The 19,270-nt window shown below is 37.0% G+C and overlaps 1 protein-coding gene across 3 annotated transcripts in view; it reads left to right on the top strand.

Annotated features, from left to right (window-relative positions):
* LOC101156842 (roundabout homolog 2) overlaps nt 1–19,270 on the top strand; it is a 125,527-nt gene that overhangs the window by 61,973 nt on the left and 44,284 nt on the right. For 2 of the 3 annotated variants that reach the window (XM_023962382.1, XM_023962380.1), the window contains exons 3-9: nt 6,048–6,205; nt 6,337–6,457; nt 6,552–6,690; nt 10,002–10,138; nt 12,896–12,907; nt 13,402–13,526; nt 17,249–17,420. In XM_023962382.1, coding sequence (XP_023818150.1) covers nt 6,048–6,205; nt 6,337–6,457; nt 6,552–6,690; nt 10,002–10,138; nt 12,896–12,907; nt 13,402–13,526; nt 17,249–17,420 — 864 coding nt within the window. The remainder of the gene's footprint in view (nt 1–6,047; nt 6,206–6,336; nt 6,458–6,551; nt 6,691–10,001; nt 10,139–12,895; nt 12,908–13,401; nt 13,527–17,248; nt 17,421–19,270) is intronic. The other variant, XM_023962381.1, reaches the window with a different exon arrangement.

The following is a 19,270-nucleotide window of genomic DNA, read 5'->3' as shown; positions in this document are numbered from 1 at the left end:
TCATTATGACACAGGACAACATTGGTGTTGATAAAAAAAAAAAAAAAAAAAATTCTATACATATAAATCAGTTATGTTAAAAACCCAAACGTAAATTACAAAACTTAACTAAAACAAATGTAACCACAATTAAAAACATCAATGTGTTAGTAACAAAGTATTAATACATTTAATAAAATTGCTCTTTTCTCAAACACCAAAGAGCCAGAATGGAGAGATAATAGAACTGCATGTGGCTCCAGAGTCTAAGGTTAAAGACCCTGACATAGCCCTTTACCTAGGTGGTCTTTTGTGTAAATTGAAGGGTTTTTATATAAAAATTTTAAATTATTAAATTAAGGCTTTTTTAAAAAAAAAAAAAAAAAAACTTTTATACTATGTTTAATACTTTGTTACTAACACATTGATGAAGGCATTAAAACATTAACCAACATGGAGCTCCAGACCAGTTGAAACCAGAGGAACGTTTTCCACTGAAAGACAAAGCTATAAGTTCACTTGCTTGCAGGAGGCGGGGGGGACTGACAACAAACACTCAAAACTTAGATTTGGTGAAGTAAACCACTGAAGGTGTTTAAGACAATGGGTTTTTTTTCTGTCCTGCCAGATAATGGCCAGAAACCACATACAGCCTTGGGGGATATAGCTGGGGAGTCCATTTTCGGGTCCTCGTCTATCATGGTGAAGACCCAGAGTACTCTGTACGAGTTGGATCCAACTTTTTAATCAAAAGGACTAAATTCCAATTGAGCCTTTTGGTCATTTTATTCCTCCTCAACCCACATGCAGAGGTTAGCGGGTGTAACCTCATAGTATGCAGACATTTTTTTGCAAGTAGTGCAATATCCTGCAAAATAAAAATAAATCTGTCCTCGCATTAAAATCTTTTTCATTTTCTTTTCTGTTTTTCATTTTTTAAGACTAGTGTCACACTCCGCTGCTCTATTTAACTATCTGCACACACCTACCTACTTTTCAGTAATTGGCTTTCGCTTCATGTGTCCAATTATCAAGTTTCTCCTCTTTGTGTCTGGGCTTCACCCTCTCCAGGGACCAGCTTTACACTAACGGAAACATCATCAACACAGGGACAGGAACTCATATGTTTGCCCGGATGAATGTAGTGATGCCTTCATGGAATGGGTCAGTAAGCGTACAGTACAACATGACAGGCAGCCAGGCATATGTCTGTGCCAAAGTAGTGTCTACTACTGAGACTCATTTACTGTAGCATGTGATTGACAGCTGGGCCAAAGGGCCACTGGCTGCTTCCTGATTTCCTTCTCAGTTGAGGTGTCCTCTGGGACTTGGATTTCAAGCTACAGTATATCAGCAATATAGCTTATGGCGGTAATGAGAATGAAAAGCAGGCTGAACACCCTGCCAGTTTATGCTGCACTGACTTCTACGGACTAGAATTCTAAGAGATGTAATTAATCTCTTTGTTTGTATTAATGCATCACACATGACATCAGAGATGACAGCTTGCCGCTATTTTTTTTTGTTCATCAGCTGCTCCAATAGGAGGGGGAAAAACACTTTTATTTCACTTTCACGGAGGGGATGGTTGTCATCCACTGCACTTTGATTTAAAACAGGCCTTCAGCGAAGACTTCTTGCAAAAACATGTCACAAGCTATTAATGCAAAGAGGTTACAACTCATTGCAACTCAATTGGGATCCAATTTGCATCTCCTATTTTTAACAATAGTCTTGATGGTGGTTTACAGTGCCATCCTTCCCATTTCTGCTAGAATAAAAATGCAGCTTTGAACTGTGATGTGACAGAAAGTTAAAGCATTGAAGTTTTAACCTTTAAACGTAGCAACATCTCACTCAGAAACCTTTTGAAAATCTATCAACATATCTTTTGCTATAATTTTTTCTGAGACGACTTCCATATCAATTATGACATGATATCTACACACACACACAGACATACCTGTGTGTGTATATATGTATATATATATATATAGATTTTGAACATTGTTAGCATGGCAGCTTGCAAAAGTGCAGTTTCTTGTTGCGTGCATATTTTTTACTGAAAAATGTACTGCATTCAAAGAATCCATGGCTTAAGCTGAGCAAAACAACATGAAAAAGACATGTTAGGAATGTGGGGGGGGTTGAATAAAAAACCTGTGTTGCCAAGGAATTAAAAAAAATGACCATCACCGAGTCTTTCAAAAATGACATAGATCTTTGTCTCGTAATGATCAAAAAAATGAAAGAGTAATAGAAAGGCTACTATTTAAAAAAAAAACAAAAACAAAAATTGTAATTAATTTGTCAGATGTGGCTCTCATTAGGGTGGCAGAGGGGGAGAGTAGCTGCGTTTCCAATCCTCAAATGCGCAAAACTTTATCAAAATTCTAGAAATGTGGAAAAACACAATTTCACAATTATATAAACCAACTCACGTGATAAGTCGTTCAAAAACATGGTGACAGATGTGAGCAATAATTGGATTTTACAGATCTATCTATTCCGCATGACACGCTCAACTTTTGATGAGCTGTGTGTTGCTGTGACACCTCTTGTGGCGCCCGCTGTCCAGTACCCAAGGCAGCCAGTGCCTACCAAGAAGCGCATTGCCATCAGGTTATTGGTCATGTGACTCATTTAATTAGAAGTGTTTCCATTAGCATTTTTGCAATATATGTCAACTTCTATACTCCTCAAAAAAAACCTTCCTCCAAGTGCAAAAACTTATTTTTCGAAATTGTCCTGTTTCCATCCAACTTGTGGAATTCCGTAGTTAATGTACCCTTAGCTAATGGTGGGTGTTTAGACGGCGCAAGAGCAGTGGTGGGTAGTGCCATACAACGCCATTTGCAGCTTCATTTTTGTTTTTTCTTTCATGCAAGACTTATAGGTCTCTCATCTTCCCAAACACACACACACACTCAAACACACACTGTTAGCAGCATGCAAGGACATCTGTGAAAGGTGTTGCTAGTCTTTTGTCCTTGCTTTGCAATGAAACCTTGCGCTTGTTCTTTTGGCCATTTCACAAGGTTTTGGGGACACGTGCAGTTCTGTCAATATCCTTGATCACTTGTACTTTTTCTTCAAATTTGTACAAACCGTTGCAACCACTTTGTGTGAAAACAAGGCCTGACCCTGCACCAAAAACATTTTCCTAACCCTATTTTTCTTCCAAGGTCTGGACCGCCAGCCAAAGAAAAAGTGTAAAAACCCAGCGGCTGTCCTACCTGACAATGTAATTACTTTGATAGTATCTTTGTTAATATAATCTTTGTATTTGCAGATGTTTGGTAAATGTTTGCAGTAGTGATTCTGGCGTCTTAAGAGATTTGAAAACATCAGTGGCCTGGACTGCATTTCACCTCATAAATGTTTTCACTGACCACAAGCTGCTTATCTTTACCATGGCAAGATTACATGCATGGCTTTTCCCTGAGCATCCAGTATTAATCTTAAACATGGCATCTGTTTTTTTTTTTACAACTCCGCCTTAGGAAAACATGCGGAACAACAGCCGCTGTCTTTTTTTATGCTCTTTTTCCAGTCACTTCTCAGTGGGTCAGTATCTCATAAATGCCCTCAGGGCGTTTATTCCGCATTTGGCTAAGACTTTAACTCGGACTCACGGATGAAATGAGAATTTGATGATACACAGTCAAAAGATAAGGTCACTTTGGGTTTAGAAAACATGACATTTAGACATACAGTACAAGGTATTATCGTTGTAAAAAAATTGGGAAATATTGGAAGAGTAGTTTTATGTCCAACCAGTTAAAATATTGACATGAAAAGTTATTTTATGGAATCTCATGCCCTAAAAAGACTATTTTAAATATATTGGCCAATTTGTAATCAATGTCTCTAATTTGGGTATTTGTTGACTTGAACATGCATTAATTCTCTGTTATCCATGTTCCACTACGTACATTCTGTAGTCTTCTGTGGGGGATATTTAATTTATTTGTAGTGGTAAAGCCTCAAATCTTAGTTTAAAATCTAACTATATGTTTCTTCATTGACTAGCAGTTGGTTAAGTACAGGAATGGCACATGGGAAACCAGGTTTGATCCCCAGGGAGGGCAATAATTTTGATCCAGTGTTAGTACTTGGGCAAGAGTCTTCGCGCTACTGCTTATGTAGACACAAGGGGGACCAAGTCTGGGTTCCCTGTGCCTGTCCCCAGCCCGGGAAAAATAGCAACAGTGTCGTCTCAGAAAGGGCATCTGGTGTAAAAAATCTCTGCCAAACCACCTGTGCAAGTGATGAGGCAAGTCCTGAAGGGATTAGCCAAAAGGTGAACACGTTACACCCTTGAACCAAGTCGTGGGGAATTTGCATTGACCTTTGTATTTGCATGTTGACGTTAAAAGTGTCAAACACGTGGAGCTGAATTCAACATATTTAATTTAACTTTATTACATTACTACTGGCTCAGTAAAAGCCAACTGAAAGGTTTTTCATCATTGTAAAATGGTAAATGGCGTATATTTGAATAGGGCTTTTCCACCTCCCTCGAAGGCTCAAGGCGTTTTACAGTCACAGACCCATTCACCCATGCACACATACATTCAAACACGCTCCGCTGCCGAACACTGATGCCAACCTTCCACCAGAGGGAAGGTGGGGTTTATTATTTTGCCCAAGCAGACTTCGACACATCGGCTGGCAAGGCGGGAATCGAACCCGTAATATTACGATTGGAGGTCGACCGCCCTTCCCTTCCACTGCACCACGGCTGCCCATTGTCCCTTGCTCCTTAGCAAATCCCAAAAAGGATTCTTCTGAAAAAATGTTTTGGTTTTCTGTCGTTTTGTAATGCACAAATCAAATATTAAACCGAAACAAAATTGTGACCTAAAAATCGAGGTTTCAACGGAATCATGGAAAGAGTGAACCATTGCATTATTTTAACATGTTTTATGAAATCCCCTTATGCAACCCACAAGTACCGTATCACAAATGTATAAAATAAAATTTGAAAAATGTCCGCTTATGTATTCTCCTACTCTTTCTTATTGGGAGATTTGTCTACAATTAAATTAGAAATCTTAGTTTAGCCTTTTGGGCTTTCACTAACAGATCTGACCCTTGATGTACTGGTGTTGATTATATTACTTTTTGTTAAATAACCTACAAAAATGTTTTACAAATGCCACTTCCCAACACATACCCAGCAGCAATTTAAAGTTCAGTGTCTTGCCCAAGGACACTTGGACGGGAAGGGCGGGAACAGAACCTGGAACATTCTGGTAGAGGTCGACCACTCTACCTCTGACCATGTGTCTTTGACATTGTGTTGGATGTGTACAATGAAGATTTCTCCCAATTCAGTGGCCTTTTGGTATAGTTTCCCACACAAAATGTGGAAACTAGAAGTGTAGAAATATCACATTTGGGTCATACCAAAATGTTTCTTTGCTTGACATACAGCATTCTGGTTGTGGGTTAAAGGGTTTCAGTTTCTGCAGCCTACCAACACCTTGATGGAAGGGTCACACACACAGAAGAAGATTGACTAGCATGGGTGTGTGACACCCATCTTCCTGGGCCAGAAAGGAGTCGGATGGTCGTTTTCATTAACCCTTTAACCCCAGAGATGTTGCCAGCAACACCTAAACACCTAAATACTCTTTGACAAATCGCAATCCGCTTCCATCAGCTGATTCTGACAGAGAGAAAAGTGGCTTTGCACAGGTAAAAGGTTGCACAACGGCGCAAAGCTGCTTGTCTCCACTTCAGAATCCGCTGGCATTACGTTGATAGCACAAACAGTTGAGTTACAGTAGTCAAAAGAATGCAAACACTGAAGCTAAAGTTGCAGTGTTTGAGGGTAAATTGGCAACTTTAAAAAAACAAAAACAAATCCTTGACCCACAATTTAAATGTTGTGTGTCACTGCTGGGGGGCTCTATGATGCAAAAATATACCATGTTGACTCTAAAAATCACATTTTGCTACTGCAACGCAGGGACTGGAGTGGAATAATAGATATTTAAATGAATCATACAAATTAGGCCACTTTATTTACATCATGATGTCTTGTTTTTCTTATTTTCTAGTATTGCGTGATGACTTCAGGCAAAACCCTCAGGATGTGGTGGTGGCAGTTGGAGAGACAGCTACTTTTGAGTGTCAGCCCCCACGCGGGCACCCTGAACCTGTTACCTTTTGGAGAAAAGATAAGACCCGCCTTGACCTCAGCGATGACCGAATCACGGTAGGGTAACACCTAAGATTTATTTACCTGTAATTTAATCTTCCTGTTTACATTGATCTGTTAAAGTCATATATCTGCAACCAAATCGACACCCAGTTTGGAAATTGTATCCTGACTGGTTTGTTCTTTAGGTTCGTGGTGGAAAGCTGACTATCTCAAATACCAAGAAAAGTGATTCTGGAATTTTTGTGTGTGTGGCCTCCAACATGGTTGGAGAACGAGAAAGTGAAAAAGCTCAACTGTCTGTCTTTGGTAAGAAAAGGGCCATGAAATGGTTCCGAATTTGAAGTCTAGTAATTTCACATTTAGTCATAGACAACAAAACCTATGTGCTTTCCAAATCCAGAAAAGCCATCATTTGTGCAACGGCCGGTCAACCAGGTGGTTTTAGTGGATGAGAGTGTGGAGTTCAGGTGTCAGGTCCATGGAGATCCTCCACCTGTACTGCGATGGAAAAAGGAGGACGTGGATATACCTCGTGGCAGGTAAGTTCAGAAGGAAAATCCCTGGATTTGAAAAAAAATATCCGTAGCCAGTTCACCAAACTAATTGCACAGTAAAAAAGTCAAGTTTGTTTGAGTTTTTATTTTTATAGATGACCTTAGAGTTCATATATGGAGTGATTTTTGTGCCATTATTCCAAGCGCAGCACGTTTTAGATTATCTTGCCCTTAAAACAGAATAATGGACTTGAAATTTCTAAAATAACAAACAAACGAACAAAACAATTTTCACTTGAGAGAAAGTCCCTGTCTTCTGCGCTCAAAACAGAGCAGCGCACCACGTTACAAATGTGTCACAAAAGCGAGCCAATCACAGACATGGACGGTTGATGCTAAATAGTCAGAAATTCTTCCAATCAGCTTGTAGACTAGATCTGGTTTGTGCACGATTGGAAGAATCTCTGACCAATCCCACTCCCTAGCTTACTACATACTATACACAGGTACTGGCCTTGGAGCCTGTCACTTGCAGCAGCCTTGATTCCTCTTCTCATTTTTTATACCAGTTTTACAAGATAAACCTGCATCCATTGTTCATCTGACAATCTGGAACTAAAGGTCCCTCAGAGTTTTATGGGGTTTGAACCTAGTTTCTATAAGCCAGCCTTTTGTGGGGTGCATATGTAGGTCACTGTTCCAAATCCAATGAGAATGGTTAACAATGGTTTTCTAAAGTGTTCCTAGTCGCATAATAAAGAAAAATAAATAAATAAAAAACACTACAAACAACATTACTTACCTTAAAATAGTGGATTTTTTATATGGATATATACATATGTATTTTACGACGGAGTTTTATGGGAGTCGGTTTAGCTCGTGCTGGTCGTGCTCCGTCGTAGTATTGGGAAGTTAAATTTTGTGTAAAATATCCTAAGTGCTCACCTTTAAACATAATTACATTACTTTTTTAACCTTTTTTCGGTACACTCTGTAACATATTCAAAGGTTTTTATTTTTTTAGAAATATTAAATGTTTTTGGCTTTTTACATGAATCAAACTCAACATAAATGTGACCAGTTGACCCCTTCTAATAGTATATTATATTATATTATATTATAATAGATAGATAGATAGATAGATAGATAGATAGATAGATAGATAGATAGATAGATAGATAGATAGATAGATAGATAGATAGATAGATAGATAGATAGATAGATAGATAGATAGATAGATAGATAGATAGATAGATAGATAGATAGATAGATAGATAGATAGATAGAATAAAAAAAATAAGTCCAGATGAAAGCCCCTAAACCTACTACTATGATGGAATCAACCTGGATGAATGAGAGTCTTCATAGATATGTATTTATATAGATATAATTATACAAGGAAGTAATACAGTGTAGAGATTAGAAGGCAGTGGGATTTTATTATTGTTATTTTTTTCAGACCAAAGAATTATCCCTGCAAGCTGTTTTGTTAGATTGAAAGTAATAATGTCCACTTCAGCCAGTAGGGTGAAAATTCAATTACCAGGTAATTTTTGAAGTCATTTTAAAGTGTTCTTCCATTAAATGGCTTCATATTGAAGCGGATCTCTTTCTTTTCACTCGGGAACATGCAGACTGTTGCTCTCAGGTTTCAGTTTTATTGCGTCATCTACCTAGTTTTTTCGGATCTTTTTGCAATCAACAAGAATAGTCAAAGTTACTTTAATGGCCACCTTTCTTCATGCCTGGAAGCTGTCTGCTTTCTTATGACAAACTGAGGTATACCCTCTGCCTTGGTAACCCATGGGTCTGGAATTTTGTCCCACTTACAGTCTCACCGTTTCCTTACTTCCCTACTTTTATTTTATTTTTTATTCTTTTCCAAAACCCGCCAGTCTCCTGGGAAGTCTGTATCTGGGTCAGAAAGGTGTTGTGAATGGAGTCCATACCAGTCTGGACAGACCCCCCCCACACACACACACATACACACACAGTTTGTGCTACAGTTTAGAACATTTTTTTCAAATGTGACTTTTTCCTGACCATTTAGGCCACTGAACACCACTTGATCTGTTGTCCATCTTTGAAACAGTGATGCTACGTATGTATACACCTGGCATGAGTGGTGCGTTCAAGAATGCGCTGAACGTGGGTTTTTAAATTTAGCCTATAGTGGTTCATACAGGTCAATAACAGCGCATGTAATCAAAGTTGGAGACGATTGGTGCATAATGTCAAAATGGGGCAAATCTCGTGAATTTTGCTTTAGACTTTTTCTTTCACAGCTCCATTCCAACATGTGAAAGACTTGGGGGCATATAATTCCGGCCAGACACAAACAACAATTATTTTTTTCTCCTTTATAATCAATTTTCAAACGGTTGGCACTTCAGTGAATTAAAAAGTACCCTACCCATACAATCCTACCAAATCAGAGTCCCTGATTGGTCAAAGGTCAACTGGTTTGATTCACAATGTGTTATCAATAGCCACACATTTTATACGTAGAGCCTAAAAACTGACTCAAAAACCTGCTTAGTGACGTGTGAACGCCAGATTTTATAACGCCAGAAATGCGCATATCTGCACGTTTCTATCGGTTTTTCCTTGAAAGTGGTCGCTTGAGCGCGCTTTGCAGAGGCCGGTGTGAGCGTAGCACAAAACTTCCAAGACAATGTCACAAGAGCTCTTTAGCCAAAAGAGGCCCTAGAGAGGAAGAGCCCGACTCCTTGCACCTCCGCTCATTCAGCCTTTTGGCCCTGTGAGGCGCTTATCTCTGCTCTGCTGCGATGTTCCCCGTAACTGCTGTGCTGCTGCGTTACAATTGCTTCACTGGTGGATACACTCTGATGCATGGAACATCTCTATGAATTAGTCATGTCTTACTGCTTGGCTCATTCATCAAATTCAGCTAGTCAGACTGTGCCACTCCCTTACACTCAGACTGTCTCTTTCTTCTTCTTTCTTCTTCCCTCAGACACACACACACATATATGTAGCTGCACAGCCCACACTGTAGTGGGTGGCTGGTCTTTATGAATATTGAAATAGTGGAACAATCAGGGTTTCAGCTGCAAGCACCTTCCATTTTTTCCGTTGCCTTCATCTTCTCATAATTGCTCTTCTTTTTTCCTTCTACATTAGCTTTAAAAAATAAATCTGTTGTTGTTTCATCAAGATGAGCACATCATTTTTCAAAGTGTCAATCTGAAATATCAAATGCGAGTTCACGTGTCGTAGTTTCGCTGTTTGCTCAAAGTGTTTGCTTCACAGAAATGAGCCCTTTGACTTTCATCAAGATGTTTTCTTGAATTTCCTTTCTCTAATTTGCTGTCACTGCTTTTCATGATCACTAGGTATGAGATCAGATATGAAAAGGAGGACTTCCTGTTGAGAATTAAGAAAGCATCAGTCAGCGATCAGGGAACGTTCACTTGCTCAGCAGAGAACCGTGTTGGCAAAACAGAAGCTTCTGCCTACTTGACTATCAGAGGTAAGTAACTACTATTGCCTGCAAAGCTCATTACCTACCCATATATATATATATATATATCTCGTATATATATATCTCGTATATATATATATATATATATATATATATATATATATATATATATATATATATATATATATATATATATATATATATATATATATATATATATATATATATATATATATATATATATATATATATATATATATATATATATTTTTTTTTTTTTTGTTTCTCCCAAGACAGGCCAGAAGACAATCATTCTTTGTTGCTCTCTGTATAGATTTTATTGGCCCTTGGTTGAGAGGCCTACAAGCTTTTCTTTCATTCAGCAGTCTGTTGTGGTTAATTGTTCAAGGCAGCCTCCAAAACTAAAGAAATCGGAGCTTTCTGCTGAGCTTTCATTATTGCTCCTGTTGGGGGGGGGGGGCTTCATCCCGTCATGTTTACGTGCTCCATAGTTGTTCCACAGCAGTGGGAGATGATTATCAAACGATAACAAAGTTTATTGCAAGTGTTAACATTTAATGGAAATTAGTAATATTTACAACTGAAGACGATGAACAGATGAGCTGTGATGGATTTGGAATAATACAATTTTTTTGTTGTCGTTTGGTAATTTAATTAAAAAACTAAAACTTACATTAAAACATATTCATTTGACACAGACTGATTAGAATTTGTTTGAATTTTGTTTTCAAATATTTAAGAAAAATGAGAATGTTATACAAAATAGAAAATTTGACAACAATCATGTTAAGTCTTTTTTTTATTATTATTTGGAGTGTTTTGTAGAATATCAATATAAAAAACTATCCAGGATGCACTCCCCCTGCATGGGGAGCCTATCTCAGCCACCAGCATCGCCATGACTACACAGGCGATTACTCTGGTTTGGAAAATAGCTGAATGGGTGGGAAATGGATGGACAGATGGACGGACGGACGGATGAATGTTGTCAGCTATGTAGCTGCAGAAGAAAACATTGTAGTTTAGACAATTTTTCCTTTTTTTTTCAATTCATTTCACATTAATGTCATTTTCTAATAAAAATACAAGTTCACAAAGTTTGACACAAGGGTCTATTTAACAAACCACAAGATGAATCTATAATGTACTGGAAAGAGGAATATGGCAGAGAAAACAAAGTTTACGCTTCCAAAACACCTCAGTACCACAAGTTGATCAAAATATTGATGGTTCTGCCTTTCAATTGGTTATTTAGTTCAGCATTACTGTGTAAAAAGTTGTTGTTTTTATAAGTTTGAAATAGTATTCAGTCTTGAAACATACAGTTTTGTTTCCATTGACTGTATATGACAACTGGACTGAGTTAGTGCGACGTTGCAATGTCTGGATGCTGCCAGACATTGCCATTTAACAGGGATTGGTGTGGGTCAACAATTCTATGGCAACCACTCTCACCAGTCAGGAGAAAGCTTATTGGAAGTACACACCCCTACCACTGGTAGTGGTCTTGGTAGAATCTGTCAAACTTCAACGTGAGATCACATATTTTTATTGAGACATCTGATCTGCAAGTTTTAAACTTTATTAACTTTAACTACAGAAAGAAAACATATTGAAAAACAAGTTAGGATTCGCGAAAACATGTTGAAAAAGCTAGCAGGGCAAACCTGACAAATGAGTAATAGGTGTTTGTTTTTCTTAATAGATGACTAAAGCTACATTCCTACCGTCTTCCGCAAAATGTGTTCAATCAACCACTTCCAATTAAAGGTCTATGTAAACATGCGTATTCCACATTACATTCACAAGAAGCTGAGCAGGTTTTAATCCATTTTCAGGCTCTACGCAGAATACGTGCGACCATTGAATGCGCATTGACAGTTAGACGACTTGATCTTCCACCAATCAGGGATTTAGATTTGGTAGTAGCATATGGATGGCGTCCTTTTTTGATTCAAACCCAATTCAAGCTTGGAGCAAGATTCACAAGATTTGCACCGCCAAGACACCAAGCCTCTTGTAACTTTAGGTACATACGCTAGTAGCAGGTATAGTATCGGGTACACTCTGGTTTAAACACTGTATGCTAAAAGCGTATCCAAGGTCATGCTGAGCATTGATAAGTTCTTGAAAATGTGGTGTACAAAGCATAGGGGATTTTGGCTTCTGGAAGCCAGCTGGTACTTCCTGTTTGGAATGCGTAGGGGGAGGGGTCACTCAGTCAAGTTCTCTGATACAGTCAACACTTGTTTCTCAATTTCCTGAAAGTAATGATTATCATTGATCCAAACAGTGGTATTAGTCTAAGCTTTATAAATCTATTTATTTGTTAAAAATAACATTTTTGAAAGGTAAAACTGTAAATATGATTTTAATAAAATGAATAATACCTCAATTAATCATCTTTTTGATTTTAAGGTACATATTTACTGTTGAACTGTTTTTTTTTTATATATATATATATTTTTTTTTTTATTTAACTGGTTTGCTGTCATTTTATTTGTTTGTCTGCCAAACAAATCTTTCAAACTGTGTTCTTTCGGTTAAATAAATGATTTGGAATGGGTTTGCATCCCTTTCCTCCCTAATAATATTTTTAAGGCGAGCCCCACTTGCTTCGGTGAATACCTCCTTGCCCTTAACATCATAAGTGGAAACTCAGCTCCACCTCATTACTTTTCAAATTTTCATTTTTTTTTCTTTTTCTGTCCCTCTGTTTCGATCCTCTGCTTTCCTTATCTGTGTGTTGTGTGTCAATGTCACCCTCGCCATTGTTGTCACCAGCTCGCCCCGTTGGTAAGTAAGAGCTGATCCCATTGCGCATGCATTGCTCTCTGTTTTTGATCACCCACATCTTCTGCATGCATGTGGCATTGATGTAATCCACAAACACAATCATCATACTACTTTTTTACATGCACATTTGCATTGTTTCTCCAAAATCTTTGTTTTCCCCGATCAGTTGTGTAGAGGCTGTAGATCTGCAACCTCCCCTTTCTGAAAAATCTTGTTAGTGTTGATGTGCTTTGGCTAAAAGTCTTGAATGAACATTGCAGTTCACTGAGTATTCTCTATAATTCATTCTGATGTTCTAGAATAAAAAAAAAACCAGCTTGTTTGGCTTTCAGGAAAGACAACTGCTTTTTAAATAAATAGCAACAACACATTGTGCATGAGTTTCTTTAGCTTGTAGCTGGACACATATTGTAGCTTTTCCTTTTGATTCGAAATAAGGCCAAACCATATACTTATGCTAACTTTTTGTCATGGTTTATTTCATTTTGACTCAGAGGCACCTCAGTTTGTGGTGCGACCACGGGATCAGATCGTGGCTCAAGGACGAACAGCTACATTTCCCTGTGAGACCAGAGGCAAACCACAGCCTACTGTCTTCTGGCAACGAGAAGGAAGCAAGGTGAGAAGACTTCGACTAAGCTGGTTTTGTTTAAAAATTAGAATTATATGTAGATGGATGGATGGATGGATGGATAGATGGATAGATGGATAGATGGATAGATAGATAGATAGATAGATAGATAGATAGATAGATAGATAGATAGATAGATAGATAGATAGATAGATAGATAGATAGATAGATAGATAGATAGATAGATAGATAGATAGATAGATAGATATGACTCATTGTAATGGAAAACAAATATGGAGGAAATAAATAGCTCTTTGTGTTTTCAAAAGAGTTGGTTAATTTCAGATTTGCAAGATATGACTGAAGACGAAACTCATAATTTTTCTACTAACCAACATAAGTTTTCTCTTTGACTTTAAATGTGCTTTTAATCACTAGCATTTGAAAAACAGCAAGAACAAAAGAAAACATAATGTTTTGAGCACCAGTTTGTGTGTGAGCTATGTTAAATTGTGAGTCAGAATCGGGTTTTTTTTGTCTTTATTAAGGCTATGTCACACATCCACTTCATACATTTTGCACATCTTGCAAAACTGTGCAAAAACGTGAATAAACATGGAAAAAATGAAAAAATTTGTGGTCTTACGTAAAATTCTCAGAGATTTATCACAAATGAACCACGTTAAAACTACAGAAGTACGAAAAGAACACGTAAACAATGAAAAAGCCAAATCTGGCCAGAAATCTGTGCATTAATTACGTAATTTTAACATAATACGTGCGCCATATACATGATTTAAAGGTTGTTCATCGGTGGGAACATGTGTAAATTTGCCGAATGGCAGACGTGGACATAGGTGGAACAGTTGTGGAAAACTACAGATTTGCAAAAACCACACAAAAATGCACAAGACTTATATAATGTTTGCATTTACACTACTTAAAAATACACATAAACTGTGTAATTCTTAACTAACCAAAAACTTTTGAACAGCTCAAGACTGAATTCAGGCTCAAGACTTGTTCAAACCCAGCCCACATCAATGAATGATGAAAACAAAACACTCTTAGGAATTACGAATATCACCCATGTCTCACGAAAGATGGAAATTTCGCATTTAAAAAATTCGCATAATGTACATAGTGGTCGTGTGACACAGCCTTTACCAAATGTAAATGACCAAACTTAAATTAATAAACAGTCTTGAATGAGTAGATTTCTATCATTTCTATACAGTAGATTATTGACAATTGTTCTTTTAAATTGTTCTGTAGGGTTGGGAAAAGTTGGATTTTCAAAAATAATTTAGACCGGATTAAAGTTGAACAGGATTATAACAACTAAAGTGAGTTATTTGGGTTTGTTTGGATTCCCTTCATAATCCCAAACTAAAAAACTTGATAGTGCGGGACTATCTAGTGCCTATGACTTTAAAAGCAAGTCAGACATCGCTCTCATTTCTTTTTTTTTCCTTTCAAAATGGCAAGCGTGACGACGTCATTAAGTACAAAAAAAAAATGCAAATGAATGTGAACATTTTTATGACGGCTATTTATGAATCCACTGTATTCTAAAGATGGAAGTTTGATAGTTTATAAAAAGTAATTAAAAATACTTTTTTTACATGAAAAATAATTTAAAAACAATGCATTATGGTCTATATTCGCTACTCTAGTTAGCATTGATGATTTCTGGGAAATTTCTAGGGCACTCGATTTTAGAATTGTAGTTTTGAACAGCTCTACAAAATGGTGAACCCTATATAGTGCACTTAAGTAGTAAGTAGTGAAAGAATTCAGCGACGACCATAGTGTACAAAATCCCCGTATGACAAGCTAGCAGCTAGCTAAATGCTTATATAGCACTTCGTGGACGGTTCCACGAAGGCTTCCACGGCGTGCGTTAAAAAGTTATACTTCGTCGGCCAGTATGCCCTTACATAACTGAACACACGCTTCCCTTCCAATAACTCTGAAGACCACCTTCGTTTATACATAAACTGTCAAACCAACCTTCTAGAACAATTAGCTCATGAAATGTCAGGTGTTGTTGGGATTTATGTGGTGTCAGTGGACAAAAAATCAACCCCCCACCACAGTGATTTTTACTGGTTGATTTGGTATTTAAGCTAATTTTGCTGTTTTGTTTTCACTGAACATGGTCCCGTCATTAAGGACAAACATTTCCACTTTAGTCTAATTTGTCCAAGAACATTGTTCCAGAACAACTGCTTTGACAGCTAATTAATTAAACTGAGCAATAAGCTATTCCTCTCTATGCTAGTGGCATAACATAATATAATGTTTCTACTGTAATGTTTTGGCACCACTTTGTGAAACTGAAAGCGTGGATTGTGGTAATTAGCCGAAAGGTGACCCCTGTTTAAATGACAACGATCCCAATTTGCATAACGACCAACACATAAAAATGCTACTTAAAAGAAAGTTAATAAATGTACAAAAATAGGAAGAAAAAAAAACATTTTAAAGCAACCTTCCTCATAGATAGCAAATTTTTTTCATAGTTTATTGATTATTCATTTAGTGAAGAAGGATGAAAAATCTGAACAAAAATGATATAGGAAATTTTTAGAGAGGACCTGTGGTAGTCAAACTTCAAAGAGGTCGTGTTGAAATACATTTTTAAGTCTGTGAACTAAAACAGGTTTCCGCAGAAATTTCTGCTAAGAATTTACACTTTATACAGAAATATTTATCTGCAAAAGATACACCTCATATCAAGGACACCTACATGTGAGCACAATTGATGAAAAATTAAATAAAAAGTCACCAAAGAAAACCGGAAACTGACAAAAATGACAAAAAGAAATCAGATTCACTATCATTAAAGGTTTTTTAATCAACCAAATTCAAAATTGTTTTCATGCATTTAGCTAAATAACACAACTTGTACCACGTTAAAACTATGAGGCTTAGACGTTCCATATTTTTTGGACTAAATCTTTACGGAGCATCAGTTGCAGGCTCAATAAAGAAGAAAGAATCTCATACACTATATACGTCACACTTTTTAGATAATGTATTAAACAAAGCATGGGACCAGTATGGGACTTTGTGAAATTGATGACGTTGATTTAAAAATAAATAAATCATAAAAGTAATGAGCATGGTGTCCGAATTCCTTTTAAAATCCAGGGCACTACATAGTGACGCACTGTCTAGATTTCTAGTAGTTAGGGGTTAGTGTGGGAATTCGGACACAGCCACTATATCCTATATCCAAGCCCGGCGCTTCTTCTTTTGCGTTTTGCTCTCAGGAGGAAACACTGATACACTCACCTACAGTGCCCTCTAATGGTTGTTAGTGGGAAAACAATAAACACATGAGCCTATTTGTTTTTGTTTTTTAATAATATGATTCGCACCCCAAGCCAAACTATGCAAAAGGCAGCAACTTGCAAAGAAATATGATGAATATAGAACTTAAATTTGAAAAACATGCATAATCGATTCTGAAGTCACAAAACATAAAAGGGTTGGTTGGAAACTCACATTGGATAAAATCAATTACCGGCTAGTAAGTCAATACAAACCACCATTACAATTACACATTTTTTTTTAAATACTTCAGTACCTAAATAAATAAAAGATATGCTTTAGAAAAGGCTTAAAAAAAGTATTTAACAAATTTTAGCCAGCAGTCAAAGACATCCACAAACCTTTAAGTGGATAAAATACACTTTTTATTCTGGAGCAATAGTTTGTTTCATTGTATTGTATACATTTTCCTCTGTTGTTTGTCCTTGCAGGATCTTCTATTCCCCAATCAGTCTGCCCAGGGGGACAGCCGAGTGTCTGTGTCTGTGAACGGCGAGCTGACTATCTCATCTGTACAACGCTCGGATGCAGGGTATTACATCTGCCAAGCTCTGACTGTGGCAGGTAGTATCATGGCCAAGGCTCAGCTTGAGGTAGCAGACGGTAAGGCAGAATGCCAAAGTATACGCACTTGGTTGTCATTAAAAGTCAGGGAAAAAGTTTTACTATGAAGCGCGCTGTAATACAAGAAGTTGTTTTACCAAAAAGGTCCACCATAGCTTTCACTTTTCAGGAAAAAGGTAGACAAAAAAGAAAAGCCTATCCACAAATAAAAGGAATGAGTAATACAATCTAAAAACCAGTGATTTACAGTCACCTTTTTCATTTTTACTTCCCTTTACATAATTTAGATTGTCTTAATAAAGCTGGCTTTATGGTAAAAATACATTTTGCATTGTCTTCACAGAGCCCTTAAGTCAGCATGTTCCACTCCCAGCTGGGAGCTCCGTCATGCCCCTCCTTCCTTTTGTGTCTTGGCTTTTTCTCTCACACATTGCTAAATTAGCATCTGTTGGAGTGTTTGTTGTTTTGGGGGTTTTTTTGGAGAGGAAATGACTCTTGTTCTGTCAGTAAAAGGAGAAAAAGCAATATTAAAATTTTACGTGGAAAATGTGCAGGACGGGAAAACTGGTGTTGACAGATGGTATAAAACAAAGATAGGTAAAGTGTTGGCATAATGCAGAGGAAGGATTTTGGAAGCTTGGTCAGTGCAGATCCGGAGCTGCTAAAGAATTTAACAATAACGCTCTATGTAAACCAAATCAATCAAACACAAAAAATAGAACATTCTTTCATCAATAATGATGTTTTTGCACATCATTTTATTATTTTATTTGCTTAATCAAGATTTATGATATTTTACCACATATTCTTTTTATTTCAAATTAGACTGTTTTTGAGTGTTTTCTCACCCTCGGCTGGGGTGTTTGGGTCTATACTGACACCCCTGACGAGAGGAGGACAGGGCAGACGGCGCTTTCTGGTCTCTCTTTATTTTGGTTTATCTTAATTCTGGTTTTTCTTTATTTTAATCACTTATTTATTATTCACTGGTGTTTGTCTTTGTGTATTTTATTGTGCTGGGCTAATTGAATGTATTTTATTGTATTTTATTGCATTTGTTTTTGTTTTTATGTACAGCACCTTGAGCTGTCTTCTCGTCATGAAAGATGCTATATAAATAAAATTAATTTAATTTAATTTAATTTGATAATTATAACTTAAATTCCGAACTCCGGCCATCTTTTGATCTATTTTCAAAGTGTTCCCAGTGGTCTTCTGATTACAATTAAAAGACCACTGGTCTGTGTCATATTCTAACACATCGTTTCTGCAGAGTTGTAGTAGTTTACCAGGAATTTGCCTCTGAAGGCTGATCTTCATTGGTCCAAGCGGGCTACACCTCCTTTGTGTTGACACAAAAAATAGAACATTCTTTCATCTATCCCAATCTTTGCACCGCCTCCGTCACGTCTGCATCTGATATCCGTCCCTCCGCTATCGCAACGTAAACTTGATGCAGGAGTTCTATTTCCAGTCCGTCAACGCATCAATTTTACCATCAACTATTATCAATCAATCAAACTTTATTCATGTAGCACCTTTCATATACAGTAAAAGCATACCACAAAGTGCTAAAACAGAAAAACGGGTATGGGTTTCAAAAGAAACACTTCCATTGTACTTTCAAAATAAAACTTTTATTTTATATTTATGTTGATGTGCCCATGTGATTATGTAGCTGGCCATCCCAGCTATAAGCCTTTTCCAACAGCATTTTTTGCACTATGATTTGAATAAATAAATAATCAGAAATGGAATTTTAATATTAATTTTCTTTATATTTGTTCACCATTATGAGAAAACGTCAATGCAAGAACATTTTAAAAACACCAGAAACACAATTTTTATTAGAGTGGGTCTTTAAGTGCCAGCTGGACTTAAAAAAATAA

Source organism: Oryzias latipes, chromosome 14 (genome assembly GCF_002234675.1).
Source record: "Oryzias latipes chromosome 14, ASM223467v1".
NCBI lineage: Eukaryota > Metazoa > Chordata > Actinopteri > Beloniformes > Adrianichthyidae > Oryzias > Oryzias latipes.
The sequence above is the reverse complement of the archived record's forward strand: the minus strand, read 5'-3'. Positions and strand labels throughout refer to the sequence as shown.